Raw genomic sequence first — 24,622 nt, 5'->3', positions numbered from 1 at the left:
TCTTTCCTATTTTGCGAGAGTCAATCTGGTGCGTCATATTTTAAAATTCGCGCCTAATGTTTCTCTGGGCACGCTACACTGTCCTAAGGGCAAAGCTGTACTGTACATGTACTCAAAACAATGTACTAAATGATTACTAAAATTCTTGTCTAGTGCAAACTATAGCTTGCTTATACATGTAATCAAATTAATCACTACTGTATCTTATAAGAATTCCAGCAATGTAAATTATATTCTCCCCTGTCACTTCTGTGACATTTTATATACAAAAAACAAAAACTCATCTAAAGGACATAAATAAACAAATAAATACTTCACTAGACCTTCGGCAAAACTGTCAAACATGTCACTTCCCCTTCCTCCCTCTCCCCCCATCTTCCAAGCCAGGGTTTGGTGGTTTTAGGCTTTAAGTTTTTATCTTATATAATATCACAGACTAAAGTTAGGAAAATGTAATTTGCATTGCTAAAATCCTTGCAAGACAGTGAATAATTTTAATATTAACGTCATATATTTTGTACAAGACAAAAAAATTTTAGTCCTTTGTAATAAAATTAATTAGAACATGTCAGTTCAGTGACATTTTATAAGAGCACTAGACCTTGGCATCAACTGTCAAACATATCACCTCACCTCTCCCCCCACCCCCCCATCTTCCCATCAGCTGATAGCTAGTAAACAAACCATTTCACATCCCACAATTTTAGCTGTGTTGATTTATGAGTGTTTGCTTCAACATAATACCTGTACTACAAAAAACAATGTTTTGTTTATTCTAGGAGACTGGCTGAGGTGCATCTGGGTAGACTCTCAGTCTGTTTAGTATTTTGTGTTTCTCTCAAGTACCAAACTAAATTAATCCATTGAAACAACACTTCAATTTAGTGCGAATTTGGTTTAAAGCGACCTCTCTTGGAACGTATCTTGTGTTATATTGACGTTCTAGTGTATTCTACTATCTCTGGATAGCTGAGGTGCCATAGTGCAGGCATCAGTCTAATGGCCCTCCTTTGGACATTTTCCATCAACTGACAGTCTCTAGTATATCTCGGGGACCAGACAGTACTCCAAATGGGGAAGAACCTCACTAGTTTTATTGCTTGATTTACCTTTTCACAATGGCCCGAAAACTTCAGTTCATTGTCAACATACAGACCCAGGTCTTTTTCACCTTCGGTCTCTATTAATGCAGTTTCTTAGTCCTGTTGGGACATTGTGACACGCCTCCTTACCATTTGTACGACTTAGGTACATCCTCTTACATTCGTGACATTGAATCTTAGCAGCTATTTCTTCGACCATTCTTGAAGCTCACAGAGATTTTTCTTCAGGTCTTCACAATCAGTTTTGATCTTAATTTCCCTGATAAACTTGGCATCATTTCCTATCATTTATATGGAGGATTGAAAAGCTTCTGGCATGTCATTTATGAGACAAACAAACAACAATGGGCCCAATACACTGTCCTGTGGTACCCCGCTTGTGACAGGTACGGATGATGATTTCGTGCCATTAATCACCACACACTGCTTGCGGTCATGTAGAAAATCTTCTATCCACGCTAGGACATTTCCCCGAATTCCGTACCCTTCCAGTTTGATTTTCAGCCTTTAGTGGGGTACACAGTTGAAAGCCTTGGCAAAATCTAGGTATATTACCTCCCTGTTCCAGAATATGGGTCCAAATATCCAATACCTTGAGCAATTGTGTTAAGCAGGAGAACCCCGGCATAAAACCCTGTTGGCAATCTTTTACAAGGTTGTTTCGTATTAGATGTTCCACTGCGGCATCTCTGATAATACTCTCAAGTACTTTACATATTATGCTGGTCAGGCTCACCGGTTTATAGTTGTTCGTGGAGTGACGATCGCCCTTCTTGAAGATAGGACTCACATAAGCCACTTTCCAATCACTGGGGACCATTTTTTCATCCAGGCATTTACAAAACAGGGTCTTCAGGGGCTCTGCAAGCTCGTTGCACAACTCTCTTAGCATTCTGGGATGCACCATGTCAGAGCCAAAACTCTTATGGACCTTTAGCTTTGACAGTTTATTTCTAATACCCTCTTCTGTGAAAAAAATGTGGGTCAGTGCTGTTTCGAACAGTCTGTCCTCAAACGCAGGAAATTAATTGCATCCTCTCTTGTTAACACAGGAAAAGAAGCCGATCAATGCCTCAGCTTTATCCTGGTCAGAATCTGCATAATTACCATCTTCAAGCCTCAGGTCAGATACTCCTACTCGCATTTTTAATTTCGAATTTGCATAGTGGTAAAATGCCTTTGGGTTTGACTTGGCCTCACTTGCAACCAGCCTCTGGAACCCCTTTTCAGCCCTTCTACACTCTGCCTTTGCTTGGTTTCTGGCTCTTGCATACATCATCCTGTCTTGCTCATCGTTTGACCCAACCCACGTCTTGAATTTCTGGGTTTTCCTCTTAATTTTGTCGACTGCCGCATGGTTCATGTGTAGGGATCCCCTCGTATTCCTAGAGGCACTGGGTTTGGTCTTGGGTATGTATTTATCGATCAAATGGGTCACTTTACTAGTTATAATATTCAGTGTATTGTCTGCATTCTTGTGCCTTAATGAGTAAGGCCAGTGGATACCCCTCATCCTGTTGTAATTTCCCTTGTAATATTTGCACCTTGGCCTGGCCTTATCTTGATCTAGGTAACAGTTAAATCTGAATGACAACACTATATGGTGACTGGTGCCAACTGGGGTAAGGTGTTCCAGTTTGGCCACCATACCCTCCTCGTTCGTTATGATGAGGTCTAGTGGCTTGGGTGTATGCTCCCCTCTGTAATGTGTCGGGTCTCTAACATATTGGAACAGAAAATTATCTCTCAGAGTTCCTACAAAAAGAGTAGCATGGTTATTCAAGTCATTTGGGGTGAACTCTTTTCTCCAGTCGATGTCGCCATAGTTAAAGTCTCCTGCGTTGTCTATTAAGGCTCTCAAGTTCCTTTGAATTAGTGGGCCACAGTTTGGGGATCTGTAGATACACCCGACAATAAGTAAGTCCCTTCCCTTTAATTTAATTTTACACCACTTGGACTCTTCAAAAACATTCTCGCCCTGTACCCTTGCCTGGCTGGCTCTAAGGTCTTGCCTAGCATTGATAACCACACCCCTCTTGCAAGTTTCTTGAGAAAGGTTCGTAAAGGAGTCATACCCAGCAATACTGAACTCATCATTCCTCTGGGTAGATTCTCCTGTTCTTGTACAACATTTCTACAACTCCTACAATATCTGGTTGGTATACCTTCAGTAGTGTTTCAAACTCCTCTCTCTTATCAAGGAACATGTCAGTATTAGTGTACATGACATTCAAGCCAGAATTTGTTCTCGGTAACGTCTCTGCTGTTAGTAGTTACTCCGCCCTCCCTCATTCTCAGACGCTGCAGCATTTACTAAGTACATGTACACTGAATTTTGCAGGGTGTGGTTAGAAATGTCATTGTTTACAAGGAACTCGCCTCCTCCCGGCTGTAGGAGGAGGTGGTGACACCTCCCGGGTGAGGGGTAGAGCAGGTGGAGGGTGTGCTGCTGCCCCCTGGCTTTGTGTCGGCAGTCCTTTACAATGTTGTTTCATAGTAGATTTTCCATCATGGCATCTCCTATAATGCGCTCTAGTACTTTACAAACTATGCTGGTCAGGCTCACTGGTCTATAATTACTAGTGAAGTGATGATCGCCCTTCTTGAATATAGGCCGAAGTGTGCAAACACATCTGCATCGTGTTCAGTGTGATCAACAAGGGTGAGGTCGTCTGCATACTGAAGTTCAGTAATGGAAGCTGCCGACACCTTTGTTCCTGCCTGGAGTCGTCTTATGTTGAAAAGACCCCCCTTCCATCCAGTACTCGATGTCCACCCTGCTGGCGAAATTGGCACTAACACGAGTAAGTAAGGCTGCCAAGAAAATGGAAAAGAGAGTTGGTGCCAGTACACATCCTTGTTTAACCCCCGTTTGAATGGGGAAGAACTCAGACTGGGTGCTGTTGTGCAGGACACTGCCGTTCATGCCATCGCGGAGTTGCCTCACGATGGCGATGAATTTTGGTGGGCAGCCAAAACGGCTTAGGGTCCACCAGAGGGTTTCTCTGTTGACCGAGTCGAAGGCCTTGGTTAGGTTGATGAAAGCCATGTACAGGTCACAATGCTGTTCTGTGCACTTTTCCTGTACAGTATCTGGTGGGCAGCAAAGATCATGTCAGTGGTGCCATGTGATGGTCTAAAGCCACATTGAGATTCTGGGAGGAAGTTTTCCACCTCACAAAGAAGTCTGTTTAGGAGGACTCGGGCGATAGTTGCCACAGTCTCCCGTGTTCTTATTAATATTGACGATAGAGGCGTCTTGAAGACCTTGGGGGATTTCCTCATTTTTCCATATAGTATTCTCCAGGAGAGAGTGGAGATGGCTGGTAAGCAGAGGTCCTCCTGCTTTCTACGCCTTGGCTGGGATTCCATCAGGCCCTGAGGCTTTGTTATATTTCATCTGTTTGATGGCAGTAGCTACTTCATCCAAGGATGGAGGATAGCTGAAGTGGGTCAGTTTAGGATGCTGAGGGACCTGCTGGATAGTCAGGACATCCACATCGGTGTTTCAATTGAGCAGAGAATAGTAGTGCTCTTTCCAGTGCTGAAGGATGTCTTCTTCGTCATTAATTAGGGAATTACCATTGGATGAGCGGAAATTCTGAGAAAATTTTTCCGTTACTCGGAAAATTATGGGGATGAGGGATATTTTCCAGGTTCGAGAGATGATGTCATGAGCAATTTCTAGAACTTCCGAGAACATTTTTTCCGTTTCACGGAAAATTCCGGGAGGAGGGATTTTTTTTCTGGCTTTGAGAGAGTCGTCTCGTTATCCGGAAATCTCTCATTCCCGGAAGTGCTTTGAACCAATTGTTCCGGCTAACGGAGATATCACTGTACTTGTATTATACTTTTTGGGGGGCTTGTGTTGCAGATCAATCAGTCATGAAGCCAAAGATATACTGTATGGTTTATGCCATTAAAAACACTGTGCCCTGTGTCGCCTGCCCTGTGGGCCTCAAGAGATGTGATCTTGTAACTGGAAAACTTTAAACTTATCTCGTACGCAAGAGAGTTAGTCTATAATTCATATTCTATTCCTGTAATTCATTCATCTTAATCTATTTCAGAATATATTCCTATAATGATAATCGACTTTTCGGAACCAGTCGGTTATTTCAGAATCATTCCAAATTTAAATTATGTAATTCATTAAAAGAAGAATTAATTAAGCCAAAATTCTCATTATAACGATCCAAATTAACAAGGGCACAGTGTATACTGTAGTTAGGAATTAAATGAGATTAAGGTCATAATGAGGGAAAGCTACACTTCTATTAGGAATAAAATATGAGGATGAAATGACTGAAAATGAAAATGTGCAGGATATGTGTTGATGTAACTGTCCTGGATATTACAGAACCATAATAGAACAGTTGGAGGTTCCAGGTTTTAGCTGGGTAGCTAGGAGTAGTCTCAGCTACAGTGAGGCTTCTAACATCATTATACATAAACATCGCATATGAATTTACACATTTCTTAACCACTAATCATGAATGCCTTAAAGAGTAAAGTGTTCTGAGGACAATCACAAAATAATAATATTAAATTTCTAGTGACTTACTTCTTCTCTTCTTTTCAAGTTTTTTGGCTCTTTTGGCTGCCCTTCTTGCCTTTTCCTCCTTCTCCTGTTCCTCCCGACACCTGTGGAAGTTCTCTACCACAACACCCACAAACATGTTCAGCACAAAGAAGCCCACCAACAGCAGAAAGGAGATGAAGTAGAGTAGCCGCCACTGTGAGTAATTTTCTATTGGCTAAGGAATATATGCATACAAGTAAATCAATTGAATTTGCAAATTATTATGTCTCTTTTCCTGTTTTATATCAGTCATAAAACAAAGGTTAAAATGTCTATAGCAGAGATCTTTTGGCTGATATTAAGCATGAAAGAAGTTCACTCATTTGAACTACTGTTGAAGGGGTGATGTGTATTTAACTAATCATATCAGATAAATATGGTTTTCATTAAGAGCACTGAGCAGGACAGATGTAGCAAAATTCATCTCAAAGGAACTACTGTACAATACATGGACAGTGCAACAACACTGTGTTCTCACCTGCATGTCCACCCCTACAGCATCCAGGCCAGTATACATGATGTTGACCCAGCCATCCTTGGATGAGAGGACAAAAAGAGACATGAGTGCTTGGCCCAGGTCATCAAAATTGTACTTGCGGTTGAGCCAGAGATTCTCTGGATTACTAACACAATCAGCCTTGGTGACGACGTCCTTAATGTCGGGCCCATCACAGTAAAAGAAGGATCCTTTGAACAGCTGCAGGAACATAACATACTGTATATAATAACTATGTATTTTTGTGACTATTCTAAAATTATCACTATTTAGAAAATTCACTTGTTTAATAAAAGGTATAATGTAGTTTGCTTGCAGTAGTTGTGAAACTAAGAGTCATAACTTATAATAGTTTGCATTTTCAAAATAAAATTTACTACACAATAATCCTCTCATAAAATATGTTAAGATATTGTCAAAGGAAATTTCAATTGAACTAAAAAACCCTGAATAGTTTTAGAATAGATGTGAAGTGGCTGGAACAAGTGAAAATCATCAATACATCTATACTTTATGATCAGAGTAGGATGAGTAGCCAAGAGCACATACCTGAACACCAAGGATGCCAAAGATGATAAAAAATGTACAACAAATGAGGACTATGTTGCCGATGGGTTGAAGTGATGATAATAATGTCTGCACCACCAATTTGAGACCTGGGGCCCTGTTGATCACTCTGTGTGGGGAAAGAGAGAAGTTATCACTATTGGAGAGGAATGACTTAAATTAAAACTGGAAAAATAACAAGACAACAAACATTCATTAGCTCTGTGGCAAACCTGCCAACACTGCAATGAGCAAAAGAGGTACAATATTATGTAGCCCTGAGGGTGAGCAAGGGAGAGGTCCTCTCCTGCCCCCACTGCTGGAAGAGGTGGAGGGGCCCTCCATTATATCATCTGTTAAAACTAGCTATGGTATCCTAAGGAGCATTTTAAATATAAAATAAATTGCATAGAGGACATCAACTTTTTGGACAGCCCCAGTATGCAAAGCTATAATGTATATTTTGAGAGAGAGGAAGAGAAAAATTGTTGAAAGCTTTGTTATGTTGGAATTCCCATAGTTCCAGATCATCCAATGATATAATTCGTACTGTATGATGAAGCACCATACTCCCATGGCCTTTTAACTTTCAGCAAAGATGGTAATGACCACAGCCATTTGTTAATCCCTAGGGAAAAAAACTCACCTGAGAGGTCTGAGGGCACGCAGGAGACGGAAGACTCTGAGGATGCCAAATATACGTGGCGACGTGGTGGCCAGTATAGACATGAGAACATCTACAAAAGAGATGATGACCAGTGACCCATCCATGATGTTCCAGCCTGAACTGAAGTAGGCACCTTTCCCATAAAGTAAACCTTCTGCAGTAACCTGAGAGAAGACAGTGGTCAACATGTGAACTGAGTTTAACTATGGTTATGTGGGAGAAGTAATGAGAAGTTCTATGGCAGATGCAGTGCTGAGAGAAATTAAATTTGTTATTTCATGTTCTTTAATACCGTAATATAGATTTATAAATGGTGAGAAGCTATGATGACATGAAAAACAAAAGTGCAGATAAAATATGTGAGCTTCAGATAAATAAGTAGTGTGAAGAAGGGAGGCGCATGATTACAGGTCAATGAATGGATGGACCTCAAAGGTATGAAACACAAAGAATATCTTGGGCAAGTCAAGAAAAATAGTGTGGGAAAGGATATCCATGAGATGATAAAGTAGAGTAAATATACTGTATATTATAGAGATAAGTAAAAGTAAAGAGAGATTAGATATGAAGTGCAGCAAAACAGAACTTGTTATTTCTTAAAATTATATAATACAAAATTAATAAATTTTGGAAGCCTGAATTAATTAACTAGGATTATTACAGGAATTTGTAGCGACACGCAATTTCAGGTACTGTATCTGACTTTTATTCATAATGGCTAATGTTTATATTCAATTACATTCCTGTTTTTAGGGTAATGTGAAATTAAGATTATCTTTATTGTACAGTATACATAAAGAGAAGGTAAAGTAACTAATCTAGAGTTTTGGACATCTTAACTGTCACTTAAACAAACCTAAGTAACAATCTACCAACTCTAGTCATATACAGTACAGTACAGTACAGGCATCTCCCAGGATATGGAAATTTGTGCTTATGGTATTTGGAATTACTACCAATAAATTTGGGATACAGCCAAAAAAAAATTGTCCTTATGGAATTTGGGTAAATTTTAAAGTTTCTTAAACATAAAAAATGCTATACTGTATATAGAACAAAAAAAAATCATCAAAATTTTATTATTTATTTTGTGTGGATTTCTTGGTGGGCACTACAATACGGCGGACCCATGCCAACGTTACTGGTTTGACTCACACCCCCAGCTTGTTCAGTTTTGAATCTGTGTTACTGTGTTCCCTTATTCAAGAGGAGTGGAAAGAGGCCATCAAGTTCAAGTGAAAGCAATAGTGCTAAAAGAACCCATAAAGGAATTATGTTGGACATTAAATTTGATGTTATAAGGAGGTAACTCCCAGTAACTACGATCGCACCATCTCACCTCAGCACCTCACACAGCACTCAACATCGTTTGTGGTGAGTTAAATTAAAATTTGTGTGCATTTATTATCAAGTTACATCATGAAGTAATCAATGTATGTGTTTAAAAATGTTTATTTTCATTCATACGTATTTTTGTCCAAAATTTTTCTTTGTGAACGCATCTCCAATTATAGAATAGGAGTGAATGGGAAAATTGATCCTGCATTACGGAAACATTTTCAAGGACACATCCATTCCATAACCCGGGGGATGCCTGAACCAGGGTCAAAATTAGCCGAACCTGTGAGTGCAGTTCATTACTTCCTTATGTAGGTGCTGTAAAATAATTTTATGACAAACCTTGACGGTCATCTCTAAGCCAAACACTGCTGTGAAGACATAGTTGAAGATCATAAGAATTTTTCGCTCAACAGAGTCTGGAGGAATGTTAGGCCGTTCCATAGCCAAGGTGATACAATTCAGACCAATGAAGAACAGAACAGTAGAGTCAAACCATCCTCTGGATACCAGGAACAGACTGAGGCGACGAATTCTGTATCGAGGAAAGGAATTTAAGGAACAGGTTAGGGTGTTATGTAGTGATGTTTTGTAATAACACCATTGTAAAATTTCTGAAGACAAATGAATTCACAATGGGAAGTTAAACTCAACTAACATACTGTACTTTATTATGAAATAATAATGACTGTTGAATGTCACACACAATTGCTTTGGATGGTCAACCCATAGAGTTGTCCAGCCAATACGTACTCTGTTCCATAACTTAAGACAGTGAGACACTGGGTAAATTTCCCTCTCTTTACAAGGTTGTGGAGGCCATTGGCTGATCAAGGCCACTGGGGATATGCACATATGGACAAATATTTGCTTAACATTATAAAAAATATAACTTATCACATAAATAAGAAATAGTTGGCTCAAAAGAGGGCTGACTCCCCCATCACACTGCACTGAAGTTCAAAGGCGGTGGCACACTGGGCACTTTTTCTCCCAACATGTTGGGCAAACATGGTCTGGCCAGCAAAACAAAGACTGCACCACACTGGGATGTTTTGTAGGCACGTCTGACCAACACAATGAAAACAACAATAAAGCATCTAGACGAGGTTTGCCGTGGATCCTGTTACTACAGTTGAGGCCTTGCAGGATTGTGCAATAGTTCTTCAATTGCTAAAGCAAGCGAGGCATCTGCAAAAACTAAAGAAAAGACAAAAGGTGCATCGTGAAGTTTGTTTGCAAGTGGCGGCGGTTGGCTGGACAAAGAAGACCCTGAATAATAATTTAATTATACTAAAGAAGTTTTAATGTGATGAATAAATAGAAACAGGTCACCGTTTTATGTGTTATATATTAAATTATTACTGTTTCATAATTTATTTCAATTTTTACTTGAATATTCAACACCTAACATGAAGCTCATTTGAGCACTAATCGCCGCTTGCCGCCAAACCATTGTCCATTTCTCGCAACAGGTGCAATCCTGCTGCTTGCTGGGCTGTCAGGCCAGCGGCCAGCAAAACGGGCAACATGTTGGGAGGAAAGTGCCCAGTGTGCTGCTGCTTTAAGGAACACTGACAGTGGACAATAATGATGGAAATAATGGTTCCCAGAACTGTCTATTGGGCTCTTTATGGAAAAATAAATCTATGAACCAAGTTTGGTTAAAAAGCAAACCAATTACCAGTACAGTAATCTGAGTCATCATGTTCACAATGTTGGATGCATGTACAGACAAACTAAGCTAAAACCAAGCTATCATTCTGTCTTTTACTCATCAATTATAGCTTGAAACTTGTTCAATAATACATACTCTATTGATGGTGCAGATGAACTCCATTTATGGTTTATGAAAATATTTATTACCTTTGAAATCATATAATGTACAGTACTGTACTGCATATGAATAATACATACGGATTCTCAGGTGAGAAGACATAGAGTGAATAGTCTTGTCTTTCCTTGAAGCAGCCCTTAGGTTCAAACACAAAGCAAATCTTCTTAACAGCCTCTGCCTCCGTTTCAGAACCTTCCTGTGCCTCTTCTTGCTCTGCGACAGCAGCTGCTTCTTTCGCACGACTCAGATTGTTTTGTTTGTACTCCAGCTCCCTGATTGACCCACACACAGACGTCTGTAGCCAGAAAAGCCAAGAATCACATAGTTGTATAATAGCCTTGAGAAATATATGTAAATATATCTTTGCTCACAGTGATGTGGGAATATTCATAAATACAGTACTGTAAATGAGTGTCAAGAGAAAGAACTATAATAGCAGTCTATTGTCACAGTTGAAAGAGTTACAGGATGAAATTTGTGGTTAGTAAAATAACTGTTATAAATAACAGATTGGTGATATTGATATAAAACTTCCCACCACTTTCGGCTAAAATTGAAAGTAATGTATGAACAAGACTAATATGTAGTAGGTAGTAGGCAGCTATCAAACAGGGAGGTACTACTGCCTGGGAATATATTGGAAGCATAATGTGCTGCCTAATGGTAGACCCTGCTGCCATATGGCATCACAAAAATTGTGAGCAAGTCCCAGGTTGCTAATCTGTCTTTCTGCCTCATTTACACACAATTGCAGGTCTTAATTGTCTCTCTTACTATTGACAACACAACATATATAACCTTTCTCACTCTTGATCTGTTCTATTCTTTATATTTTTTATTCTCCTATGATATCAGCTGACAATAATATTAAGGAGGGGCCTTCTGGGATGGGTCCCACTGATCGGAAAGGTTGTGGACCCCAGGGCCGACCTGATCATCATCAAACTACTGGGGCCTCAACTGACGTCACTGAGGTTGCTGGAGTGTCGGCTTTTTCCACACTTCATTTTTCCAACATTCGCGGACTGAGATCCAATTTTCCTTCTGAACTTCAACTGACCAAAGAAGCTTCACCCAAACCTTTTCAAGTCTCCAACTTCAACCTTTATACCTCTTTCCGCTCTAAGGGAGGTGTATGGGCCTACTGCAACACACGTACACCTACAGCTCAACTCACAGATCTTGAATATTCTCTTTATGATGTCATCTGGCTCAAAATATCTCTACCAACTTTGACTATTTTTCTTTGTTTTCTATACTGTTTTCCCAACTCTACCAACTATTTGAAGCTCTTTAACTATCTTACCTCTTGCCATGAGTCGTTGCTATCCACAAACCCCAACACTGAGATTCTCTACCTAGGGGATTTCTATGTACTGTACACCACAGAGAGTGGCTTGGCCCTGCAAGGGATGACCCAGGTAGAGCTGAGACACTCTATTTTTCCTTACTTAATGATCTGGAACATATAATAAAAACCCTACAGGTGTTCCTGATCAACACGATCAACTTACTAACATTCATGATCTTTGTTTTACCTCTAACCCCTCACACTATTCATACTCAATTTCTGCCGCCCCCCCACCCAGGGTCTTTTGATCACAATCTAATTTCTATTAAATCAAACTGGACACGACCACCCCCATCTAAACGGCAACTATGGCACTATCGGAGGGCAAACTGGCAATCCTTGCAAGAATTCTTCACTGACTTTCCTTGGGATGAATGTTGCTTTTCCACTCAGGATGCCTCGGTATATGCTGAAAGCATTGCTGGGGTTATACTCAGTGGTATGAGTGCATTTACGTCATATTCTACCAAAACTTTCACTTTACAATCATGGTTTGATCGCTCCTGCTCTCTTGCATGCAGGGAGAGAGAGATAGGGCATATCAAGCTATAAAACTATCTCCTCCAATTACTCACTCCTCTTTCATTACTTCTAGGAATCGCTATAAGGTTATTCTTCGTAAGGCCAAGCGAATTTTATAAAAAGAAAGACCGCTGTCATGACTACCTCTCTTTCTAGTAAATCCTTCTGGTCCTTAACCAAAAACATCTGTAATAACTTCTGCACGCCTTCTTTTACTCCTCTCTTCTGACCTGATAACTCTATAGCCAACTCCCCCACTGACAAAGCCAATATCTTTGGCACCTTATTCTCCTCTAACTCCACCTTAGACGATTTCAACTCTCCCTCCTACCCCTGCTCCTCCTACTGAACCTATGCACTTTCCTATAATCTCTACTCGTAGGGTTGTCGGTGTGTTATCCAGGTTGGATGTGAATAAGGTGCATGGACCGGACGGAATACCCCCTCGTGTTCTGAGGGAGTGTGCTGAAGCTCTGGCCCCTGTTCCTGCTCGCCTCTTTCGCCTCTGCCTCAAAACCCAAACTTTTCCATCTTCTTGAAAGCATGCCTCGGTTCAGCCCACCCCAAAGAAGGGTGACCATTCCAATCCCTCTAACTATCGCCCCATTGCCCTAACTTCATCCCTCTCTAGGATTTTCAAAACTATTTTAAACTCTTATTTTCTCCGTCACCCTGAACGCTTTTCTCTTTTGTTGGATCACCAGTATTGCTTTCGCCAGGCGAGATCTACTTGTGTACAAAGAAATGTATATTCTCTCTATGTGTTTGCCCTTAGGACAATTATTTCTTTTATATATATATATATATATATATATATATATATATATATATATATATATATATATATATATATATATATATATATATATATATATATATATATATATATATATATATATATATATATATATACAGTATGTGTGTATGTGTGTGTAGACACACACACACACACACAAAACACATACAAATTAATAATAATGGGAAAATACTCTCACAAATAATAAGAAACAACTATGTTAAAAATGTGAGTCTACCCTCAAGTCCGTACTTTATTAAGAGTTTTATCAAGAGTTTTTGCCTCACAAAACAATAACAAGATGCCAACTTATGCATCTCTGGAACGATCGAATCTTTTAGGAAATGCTCTACTCATAGATTGGAACCGTTGGAATTCAATCTACCTGTTCCCACCTGTGAAAATGTTGCCCAAAGTGGTTCACAAACTCAGATCCTTCCAAGGCAAGGTCCTCTTAACCGTGGTGTCTGGATCTGTTGGACTGGTGCCCGCATCCACTACAATTGCAACAAGGATGTCTAGACCAGGTACTGCACCTTCAGTTCGAGATATCCTTGGCACTTCACGCTTTGAGTTTCTCAAAAGATGTTTAAATTGATAGTTGAGTAATTCAAATATAGTTAACCAAGTGATAGCAGGACATAGACCCCAAACTTCTATGCAATATGAGAAAGCTTGAAAACTTTTTCAACAATTTATCAGGTTAACGACTTCAATCATATTGTCGGAAAAAGTGGTGGTAGAATTTTTAAATTTTCTGTTCAGAGTTAAAGGCCTTCAAGGAACTACAATTGCATCTCATAAATCAGCATTGGTTGACCCTCTGTTAAAGGGTTTTAATATTACTTTGAACCCAAGAATTTATCAAATGAACAGATCGTCCTTTTTCATTCAGAGACCCCCTCGGCCTAAGAGAATCCCACCTTGGTCTCTAGATAAAGTTACTAAATTTCTTATGGGGCCTAATTACAATATAAATCTGAACTGGTACAGATTGCTCCAGAAGGCAGCCTTCCTTCTAGCAATAGCAACAGGTATGAGAATCAGTGAGCTAATTTCAATTTCCAATAATCCATCATTATTGGTATTTTCTGAGGAAGATGTCACCCTTTTTCCTACGGAGAATCTAAGAAAAAAATGAAAGGGAGGATTTTCAAGCTCAACCTATCAGGATAAAACGGCTAATGGATGAGATAAGGGTTCCTCACATATTGTGCCCCGTTCAGAATCTTCAAGAATGGTTAGCCAGATTCCCTAATCGAGGCCCCTATGTATTCTCATCACAGGATGGTAAGAAATTGTCTCCTAGTCAAATGACAAAATATTTATTTCAGTTAGTGAGTCAAGCAGACTCTGGCAAGAAATTTTTGGCACATGACACCAGGAAATATGCAGGGTCTGTGGCCTTTCTGCAGCATATGAGCCTCAGTCAGATCAAAGAAGTGGGCTTTTGGAAATCTTCAAAAACCTTTCAAAACGGCTATCTTCATCTATCTCTGAAAGATGCTTCACATGTGGTGGTGCTGGGTTCCCCTCCCCCACCTACCAGTAGTCAATCTCCACAACCAGGACCTTCTTCTTCCTCATCAGAATAAAGTGAGTACCCTAATTGGATATGTAAATTAACATTTTACCTTCCAGTAAATGTTCCTAAGATTGGAAAATATTCCAAAAAGTTTATAATTATAATCTGGACCTAAGCTAGCGGAGCCTTATACGCAATGTCACCTCCCTTTCCACCTCCTGCTCGGGTAATCAAAGCTAGACATCGGATTCTGGATTGAATAAACAATCGTTTTTTTCTACAAACCAGTTTTTGTGATATAGTCCAGAATGCAACGTCGACATCCCACCCGTTTCCACCCCTCGAGAGTTGACATTTGTTTACTACTCGCTCTCGGGCAAGAGATGTATTTTTGCCCCCTAGGCCCCGTTGTGGGTCAATGACCTGTGCCCGGGTGGGCTATTCCCGGTAAAAGGAATTTAGGGGCACATTAATACGAGACCCACAGTTATGAAGAACCCATTTAAGATTATAGGAATTATAAGAAATAATTAAAGGGTAGAAAATGAAGGTATGAAAGAACTGTGAGGAGACAATCATAAGATAATGAAATGGTAAAAAGTATAAGATTAAGATATGATAAAGAGAAAAGCATGGTAATTGATGGGCTAGTAAAGAAGAACTGTGATGAGACAGTCCAGTAGAAAGGGAAGGAAGCACTTTAAAAATACAGTCAGTGTTTGGTTGTAAGATTACAGGAATATTTAATAATAAACTGTCCCAGAGGATTGAACAGAATCTAAATAAAAAATAAAAAAAATCCCCAACAAAAATGCGGGACTCATTCAGATTAAAAAGCAAAGTTATCTGACATGAGGTGTTCCAACAATGAGGATCACCTTTATTGACTCCATTACTCTTATATAAAATAAAGTTGAATTATTTCCAAACAGACTTATTCAGGGGCATCATTTCAGATTTGGCTTAGGGGGAGCAACACCATTCCATGCAAAGAGTAGGGGTCAAAATCCTGCTCCACCGTGGTGCTGCCGGGCGGTGCTGTAACAGACGGAACACGTTCCAACACGTGTGGCTGCTAGCAATATGACTTACTTCCTTGCTGCTATTCAGTTAATGAATGATAGGCAATGGGAAAGATGAAAATAGATGAATACTTATCATTTTGTTTAATTATGTATAGTAAAAATACCATTGAGATGTACTCTACCAATTCGTCTACAGTATAGTCTGGATTTACGCGGTTTTTGTTTACGCGTTTGGTCATTTACGCGGCACCTTGCCAGAATGAAATGTTTTAATTACGCGGTAAATTTCATCATTTACGCGGGTGACGTATAATTTGTTATTTACTGAAGATATTTGATTTTAGCTCATAAAATTCATAGAAATTACCCGCCAGAATATAATTTACATTGCTGGAATTCTTATAAGATGATGATTAATTTAAATATAAACATCCTAAAATTTGCATTAGACATACAAATTTTAGATATAATTTAAGAATTTTATTAGAAAGAGCAAAAATTTTATCTTTTGTGCAAAATATATGACATTTACATTCAAATTATTCACAGTCTTGCAAGGAATTCAGCAATGTCAATTATATTATCCTAACCATAGTGTGAGGTATTATTTATTATAAACCTAAAAACCTAGTGTTTTCACCCAAACATTTCTCAGAGAGGGAGGAGCCAGCGAGCGTGGGAAGAGTGGGGGGGGGAGTTGAGTCCATTATTTGAATGGATATTAACCGGCGACTGTATTTCTCTTAAATATTAATTGTGTGTGCATGCCATCATAAAATTAAGATGTTATTTTTACTACAACATATGTATTGTGTCGGAAAAAGTGTAGTTAGGGGGTCAGCCCAGTCTCTATTTCAATTAATCCCATATGTTCTGTTACTTCGTTTACGCGTTTCTCGTTTTACGCAGACCTCCACGGGTTCAATTGACCGCGTAAATGAAGATTATACTGTATATGAAAATGGAATATAATTACAATTTAACTTGGAGAGCAAGACAGCCCTTGGGAGTGGCAAGCCAGGTCTTGGTGGGGGGCCGAGTGCTCACCCCTCCCCCTCCCAGATGACGCCCCTGAACTCATTGTACCAGTCATATTTCTTTTTCAAGTTTTCATTCCTATTCCCAGTAACAATTTTTATTAATAACTGTAACCACATATAGATACTGTGAATGCATTCATTGCAACTAAATAAATGGATAGCATGAAAGAAATACTGTACTAACCTGACCCTGTATGGAAGGTTGGCGTGACCTTGGTGAGGAGCCCCGGGAGCGGATGGAATTCTGTGGGCTAAGCGTTCGCGGTGACCCTATCGAGTTCTGCTGGGTGAGGATAGACCTGCGCGGGGCCAGCTGCACATGGCTGCTGGTGGACCCGTTGCAGTGGCTGTGGTCAGTCCCTAACAACCTGGAGGGTGGAGTGGCAATTATCTCTTCATAAAAGGAGTGACATTTTTCATTGTTCAAACTCACAGGATCTGATTAACTAAATATTACAGTGGAAAGTTACTGACATCTGCCACCTCTCACTCTGGTTTCTATTGAATACAACATCTATTATCTTCTACACATTAGTGATATTTATTATGGAATGTTTTAGTGATCAGCCTCTACTTTTTATTAGTCATCCAAGGACTTTTAGTGTCATACAACATTTATAATGCTGGGTCAGTTCTTGCAGGTCAAATGCTGGGTCAGTTCTTGCAGGTCAAATGCTGGGTCAGTTCTTGCAGGTCAAATGCTGGGTCAGTTCTTGCAAGTCATATTAGGTAAAAGGTATTAAAAATATTATTACATATTGCTATAAACATGCAATGTTCAAATTTACATGCAATATTAAAAACTGTAAATGATACTTTAGTTTACAGCATTGTAATTTAAGAATCAACGGGACATTTCTCGACAACACTTTGCTTTAAATGAAATAAATAGGGTATTTATAACAATGCAATTATCACATTTAGAAAATTATGGTGTAGAGAGTACATGTTTCTGGTAGAAATGCCACATGATGTTAGGAGGATTTGATTAGTGTGATGTATGCAAAAAGTTGTCACAACCACATGTTAAGCATGTAAATGTACTGTACATGAAGTTCACTCTTTTCACCTAGGTAGAGAAAGGAGATGAACACTAATGACAGCATGATTTAAGTGGAATTCTTTAAGCTAATAACTGATACTTTCTGATGATGTTTCACAAAAGTGTTCACATGATAAGTCACGTGACTAACTGTTTAGGTGTGTGTCTCAACAGACCGACCGTCATCGGCACTGATGCTCAAATATAGTAATAATAATTCAGGTTGTTATTAGTAAAGGTGATGTCTTAGAGGGATATGGTATACAAGCAGTAAATCTATCATGACAAATACAGAACCATAGACAGAACATTCACAGACACAGTGCAAAATGAGCTACATAACATTTTTTTTTTAGTTACAAATTTTTTTACAGCAGAGAGTGAGAGCCATGGGCATCAAGACTCACGTAGACTGATGATTGTTAAGGTTGTTATTAGTGAATGTAATGTTATTGTTGAGAGCCGTCTCCTCCTCCCCGTCGGCGTCAGAGCCAGAGTCTTGCCGCACAAGGTTCTCCCGGTCCAACTGCGCACGACGAAATGATGACCCAGTGCTGCTACAGCCTCGACGACGACGCTGGGATCCACTACGTCGCCATGACAATGGAGACCCACACCCACTACTGCGCCGCTCACGACTGCTATAAAGGTAGGTACAATTTTATACTGCATATGATTACCAGAAAATGTTGTAGGACATTCTTAGTTCACAGGGTACAGTATAACTGATTAAGTAACTTAAATCTTCAAAATCGTTAATATTAGTCGTTATATAATAATTATATATCATAAACCCCAAACCTCTGTCATCAAAATGCACGAATTATTACTGCAAATTACAGAAAATTATTAGCACCAAAACATTCTTGTCATAATACACATTTTTCTTTCACAGTGTCCAGTCAACTGAACACCAGTATTAGATTGTTATCAATAATTTTCTCATTTTCTTATATTTCACCATACAGTAGTGTAGTATACAGTAATGTACCGATAACTTTCATTCAACTTTATCTGCTTAAACTTAAAGTCTGGTTATACAAACTGAAGCTAAGTATTGCTCCATTCATTACTGTCATTATAAGACAGGAATGAAAAGCTTACGACAGAGAATTATAACATATACTGTATTAAAAAACTTTAAACCAGGGTGTACATGAAGAAAATTATCTGGAGGCAACTGCAAATGGCAGAAAAATTAAGCTAGAGACACTAAGCAAGTGCTGCAATACTAAATAAAACTGTGGTCAAGTCTTGCTTATATTCAATGCAGTGAGTAAGCAATATTGTGCTCTGGAGGACACAGAAGAGAGGAAGAACATCCAAAGGAATGACCCATTCAGTAGAAGAAAAAGGATCTCACATTGCTTTATATATACAGTAGTACCCCGCTTAACGCGGTCAATTGAACCCACAGGGTACCGTGTTAAGTGAAAACCGCGTTAAGTGAACAACAGAACATATGGGATTAATTCCAATAGAGACTGGCCGGACCCCCAAACTCTACTTTTTCCGACACAATACCTATGTTCTAGTAAAAATAACATCTTAATTTTATGATGGTACATGCACACAATTAATACTTAAGAGAAATAGAGAAATACAGTCGCCAAGTTAATGTCCATTCAAATAATGGACTCAACTCCCTCCCCCTCTTCTCACACTACACTCGCTGGCTCTTCCCTCTCTGAGAAATTTTGGGGAAAACCACTAAATTTAATAAATAATACCTCAAACTAAAGTTAGGATAATATAATTGACATTGCTGGATTCCTTGTAAGACCAGGAATATTTTGAATATAAATGTCATATATTTTGCACAAAAGATAACATATTTACTCAGAGTAAACATTATATCTAAAATTTGTATGTCTAATGCAAAATCTATGATGTTCATAGTCAAAATGATCATCAAATTGTAAGAATTCCAGCAATGTTAATTATATTCTGGCCGGGTAATTTGTATGAATTTTATGAGCTAAAACAGGCAGGCAGGCGGGTGGCGGGTGGGGCGAATCTGAAAATAGCGACTCGAGCCGGACATGCGCGTATACGTGGAAAAAACCCGTGTTAAGTGAAAGTTCGGCTCTGGCGAGGCACCGCGTATACGTGAAATCGCGCTTAGCAAAACCGCGTTAAGCGGGGTATTACTGTATACTACTGTAAAAGCAAAATGAACATGAGAGATACTGCTGGCTCCCTAAAGGACGGAGAAAACCAAGTTACAGAAGCTGATAATCATCCTGCAGATACTGTCAATGAATTATGACCATCAGTGTTAACACAAGAGACACTGGAAGACAAACCAAGTCCAAGGATGATGAATAGTAGATGATGGATTCTGATACCTGACAACCCACATAAAGTCGTTAATAAGAAGAGAGGCAAGTTAAAGATATGTACAGTACAGTACAGTACAGTACAATGTAAAAAATCTGTCATTTTAAGCCCCAGCAATTTCTTTAATCTGGTATTGAAAAAAATCTGTATTTTAATAACAATACATGTATTTTGTATCTTCCTATTGAATATGGGACAAATGTACTTTTCTGGGACTTGTTGCTATGTTGTGTGGAGTTGCTGAGACCCATACTGCTGCTTCATCAAGTTTCCTCTTTCATAATTCTAGGCAGTTGCATACCCAGATTTTCCATTGCTATTAAAAAATAAATCCCTCACAATGGCATCCAACAAGCATTCAAAGGCCAAAAAGGACAGAATAAAACCATATAAGTTGACATGTGGAGATGCAAATGTTTTCGTGGCTTGGCATAATGGCTAACCACTGCCTTACCTACTCACTCCTGCACTGGCCCGCAATCCCTTTTGCATTCATTGTTTGAGACTTACCATAGAATATATCAAATGGGTAATTACTATTTGGTTTTCAGCCATTCACGGTTTAGCAGCTTTGGGGACTCTCCCCTTAGTAGCTAAGAGATAGATTTTTTTTTTTTTTTTTTTTTTTTGGGCACCCCCCTACATCCTTGTGTAAGGTGAAGAGCAGAAGCATTTACAGTGCCCAACAGGGAAGCATGCTAAGTTCATGCTTGCCTTTTATGTCTCATGAGTTAAGGGCGTAGAAGCCTGAAGAGTCAGTGGTTTTTATGTCATCAAGTTATTGGAAGCTCCAACAACTCCCTGAATACGAATTCCCAACTTTCGACTTACAACAGGTACCTACTTTACTGCCCCTATGGGGGCTAGGAAGCAAGTCCAAACAACTTCCACCGGCCCGGGAATCGAACCCGTGACATCTCGCTTGCGAGGCAAGAACGGTACCGCTTCTACCACCGGTCTCCTATTTCATTATGGTTTTCATATTTTTTGTGTATCATCCATGTTTATTTGTGTTTTTCTTCTTGAGGGACAGGCTGCTTGTTTTGTTGTAAAAGTGTAGGATAATCACATAAAACTTGAAACTGCTTACATGGCCATCAACAACTCACTGCTAATAAATGATATTTATGCAATCCCATTACTTAATAATAAGATTTAAAAATACAGAAAATACAGGTGGGGGAGTTAACCTTGAGTATAGGTCGAGTAAACAATACAAATTTATGTACACAAACCATGATATTTAAAACGAAAATTTATAAAGAAGTATACAGTACATTGATATATATTGTCTTAGTACACACTGTTTCACTTACATGTTGTTGATGAATTAGAGAGAAAAATTCTACGACACACGACACACTCTTTTAGTTAACTTTAAAATGCCAAATAACCGCTGTACTCCTCTCCAGTGTCAGTCTACCACCTTGTTTACTTCAGCTTATTAGTTAAGTGTGTGTTAAAATGTTATCAAAACCCTATAAAATGAGTGGAGAACACCCAGCAAGTAATATCTGTGTGTCTGGTGAGATAAAACAAGGAAAAGTACCAATCTAGAGGTTAAATTAGATGTTTAAAAGTGTTTTGATGCTGGCAAATGAGCTGTTAACACAAAATCTTTTATAAAGTTAATAAATTTCCAATAGTAAATTTATAGATTAGTCAGTCTACAATAAAGCCTTCTTGGCAATACTATATACTGTATAATTCAGCACCTGCTCGGTCAATGGGGTGTCAGATAATTATTGATGGTGCATCGTATTCAAAGCTGTATAAGTTGCTTGTGAGTTGCTTAAAATGCTTATGAAGGCATTAATAAGTTATGCTTACCAATATGAAAGTCTCTGGATCAAAGAAGACAGCTGTGGGACTAGAAATAAGCAAATATTGCCACGATCTTTAAGATAAGATAGGTACCATATGTGTGCAGCAGAAAACTACTAACCAATAGAACTAATTTCAAATATTTGAAAACTCCAAGAGAATTTTGAGGGACACTATTATCCATAGGTAACAGTGCACAGTCTCAAACTTCTAAACCTCCCCAAGAAACGGTGACAGACTACATGAACCAAGATTATCAAGGTGATGTGTTATACTGCATGTGGATTTCTCTCAGGCATTCGACAAAATTCCAAGTGTAAGGTTAGTCCTGAAAATCAAAGCTCATGTCTTCTGTGGCTAAATATTAGTGATACAGCAGAATGGTAGTTGCCCCTTACCACATGCTTCCCAAGTTCAATCTCAGGTCGAGTGTGAGAAGGGTATAAACCTGTATGACCTTACTTTACATAAGAGACTTTCTCCAGGTACTACTTTGGTTTCCTCCTATAATAACACTGGACCCAAGCATAATGGAAGACAAACTCATCAAGAGCAAAATGGGATTAAACATCATTAAAAGACATCTCTCAAACCACTTCATCAAGTCGGCTAACAATACAGATTTTCAGAAAAATAACCAGGAACAAAAATATTATAGTCACACAAAATGATTTGCATGAACTTGTCAGATGATTGAATGATAAGCAAATTCCACATGACAAAACAAAGTTTAAGATTCTTCATGTGGGACATAATGTACTTGTATGGCATCTGTAGATACAAAAAAAGACTCGGGAGTTGTATAGTTAACCAGTCACTGAAAGTAAAGCAACGAGTGGGAGCCAATAAAGAAGCTAAGCAAACTCTAAGAACCAAATTATGCAACTATTGTATAAATACGGTGACAAGAAAAAGTTTATTGAGCTCTCCTCAAATCCTTTGTAATTCTCCATCTTAATTGCAGTACACCAGCATGGAGACCGCATCTACAAAAAGGCATTACTATTATGGGTAAAAGTATAATACAAGGTGATTAAAATTATAAAAAAAAGTAAAAAAAAATCGCTCACAGTAGCGATTTTGGCTTGTGCAGGACAATAAGACCCTTGTCGTTGATGCAATGAGTATAAAGTGACAGAACTGTGGAAAAGTCTACCTACTGTTGTTCTAGATTTAAGAGCAGTAATAACCTTTAAAATAACCCTGGACAATATAATCAGAAATAATAGTGGTACAGTACCCTGAACAAGCCAAAGGTTTCCTTCCCCGTGCAAGGTCAATATTCTATACTGTATGTGGTGGCTGCTAGGTAAACAAAGTGGGGCCCATACATTACATTGTGTGAGTATAGTTGGCAATCAGTGTAGATGTAGCAGTGAGCACAAATAAATAATGACCATATGCTTGCCACTTACCATACAGTTAATCGTGAGAATAGGTTTGGTGATGACAAAGTGCGAAGCTATGAGCATATACTAGGCTCTGGCTGTGAACTGACCAGAGAGAGTATGCTAGGTGGTAATCAGGAAACAGGTGATAATATACAATAACTGGTGAGTGCATCATAGATGGGTGTATGTATATACAGTATCATATATACTTTATAAATTCAGTTTTCCCCAATTTAGGGCGTACCATAAGTCATGAGGACACCAGAAATGATGAGTGTACCCAAGGTGGTGACAAAGTAGAGGAGTTATGCTGTGTCCACTGCTACTGCTACTGCTACTCAGGCTAATGCTGAAACATCTGAGAAGATGGACCCCGTATATTACATAGGCAACACACTCTTGTCCAACACCGCCCTATGCTACTTGTAGTTAACAAGTGTGGTCCATTTTGTGTGGGAAAATAATGTACGGTAGTCTATCTTAAGTCTCCTACAATCTACCTTAATATCTAAGAAGTAATTTGTCATGATGAAGCCAAAATGAGTCACATATCAGACAGATGTGCCTGTACTATAAATTTGGGGAAGTAATAAATAGGATTAAAAGACAAAAAACATCCCATCATCTACTGTATACTAAAAAAGTATTTTATCAATATTCATAATAAAAAATTAACCATGACACCTTCAAACACTATTTTTGGTCTTTGTCAATAGCCTTTGTACAGTCTTCCAACAAGATACTGCATCCCTCAGCATAAATCTGCACTTCTCCATCATCATAAATTATGGTGAAGTTTACATTGGAAAAAAAAAAAAAAAGGGTATGGATGGGAAAAAACTGAAAAATGAAGAAAATACATAAAAAAATGTGGGAAATAACTCAAAGACACTGATACAACCAATGCATTTTTTTTTTTGCATTTCCATTACAGGGAGAAGCACTGTGTCAGGGAGAGTATCATGTGTCAGGGAGAGTATCAAGGTCAGGGAAGTACACAGTGTACTTTGTAGTATTATTATACAGTACAACTCTTTTTTAAGTAAAGTAGGATCTCAAATTTAGAGAGTTTTAGATTTGTTATTCATATGTTTTGCGTCACTTTTAAAATTTCCAGACCTCTCAAGAAAAGTGATTTTCAATACCAGTTTCACGAGTTAATAGAAAGTGGGTGGCACACACTGTCGCAGTCCCTTG

The 24,622-nt window shown here is 38.8% G+C and overlaps 1 protein-coding gene across 6 annotated transcripts in view; it reads right to left on the bottom strand.

The window, feature by feature from the left end:
- LOC121878323 (voltage-dependent T-type calcium channel subunit alpha-1G-like) overlaps positions 1 to 24,622 on the bottom strand; it is a 170,252-nt gene that overhangs the window by 47,053 nt on the left and 98,577 nt on the right. For 4 of the 6 annotated variants that reach the window (XM_042384452.1, XM_042384448.1, XM_042384447.1 and 1 more), the window contains 8 exons: positions 18,278 to 18,511; positions 17,013 to 17,196; positions 10,650 to 10,864; positions 9,075 to 9,267; positions 7,374 to 7,558; positions 6,731 to 6,857; positions 6,164 to 6,382; positions 5,668 to 5,860 (listed from right to left, as the gene is read on the bottom strand). In XM_042384452.1, the coding sequence (XP_042240386.1) occupies positions 5,668 to 5,860; positions 6,164 to 6,382; positions 6,731 to 6,857; positions 7,374 to 7,558; positions 9,075 to 9,267; positions 10,650 to 10,864; positions 17,013 to 17,196; positions 18,278 to 18,511 (1,550 nt within the window). The remainder of the gene's footprint in view (positions 1 to 5,667; positions 5,861 to 6,163; positions 6,383 to 6,730; positions 6,858 to 7,373; positions 7,559 to 9,074; positions 9,268 to 10,649; positions 10,865 to 17,012; positions 17,197 to 18,277; positions 18,512 to 24,622) is intronic. The other 2 variants (XM_042384449.1, XM_042384450.1) reach the window with 2 other exon arrangements.

This window comes from Homarus americanus, unplaced genomic scaffold, assembly GCF_018991925.1.
Source record: "Homarus americanus isolate GMGI-L3 unplaced genomic scaffold, GMGI_Hamer_2.0 scaffold41027, whole genome shotgun sequence".
Taxonomy (NCBI): domain Eukaryota; kingdom Metazoa; phylum Arthropoda; class Malacostraca; order Decapoda; family Nephropidae; genus Homarus; species Homarus americanus.
The sequence above is the reverse complement of the archived record's forward strand: the minus strand, read 5'-3'. Positions and strand labels throughout refer to the sequence as shown.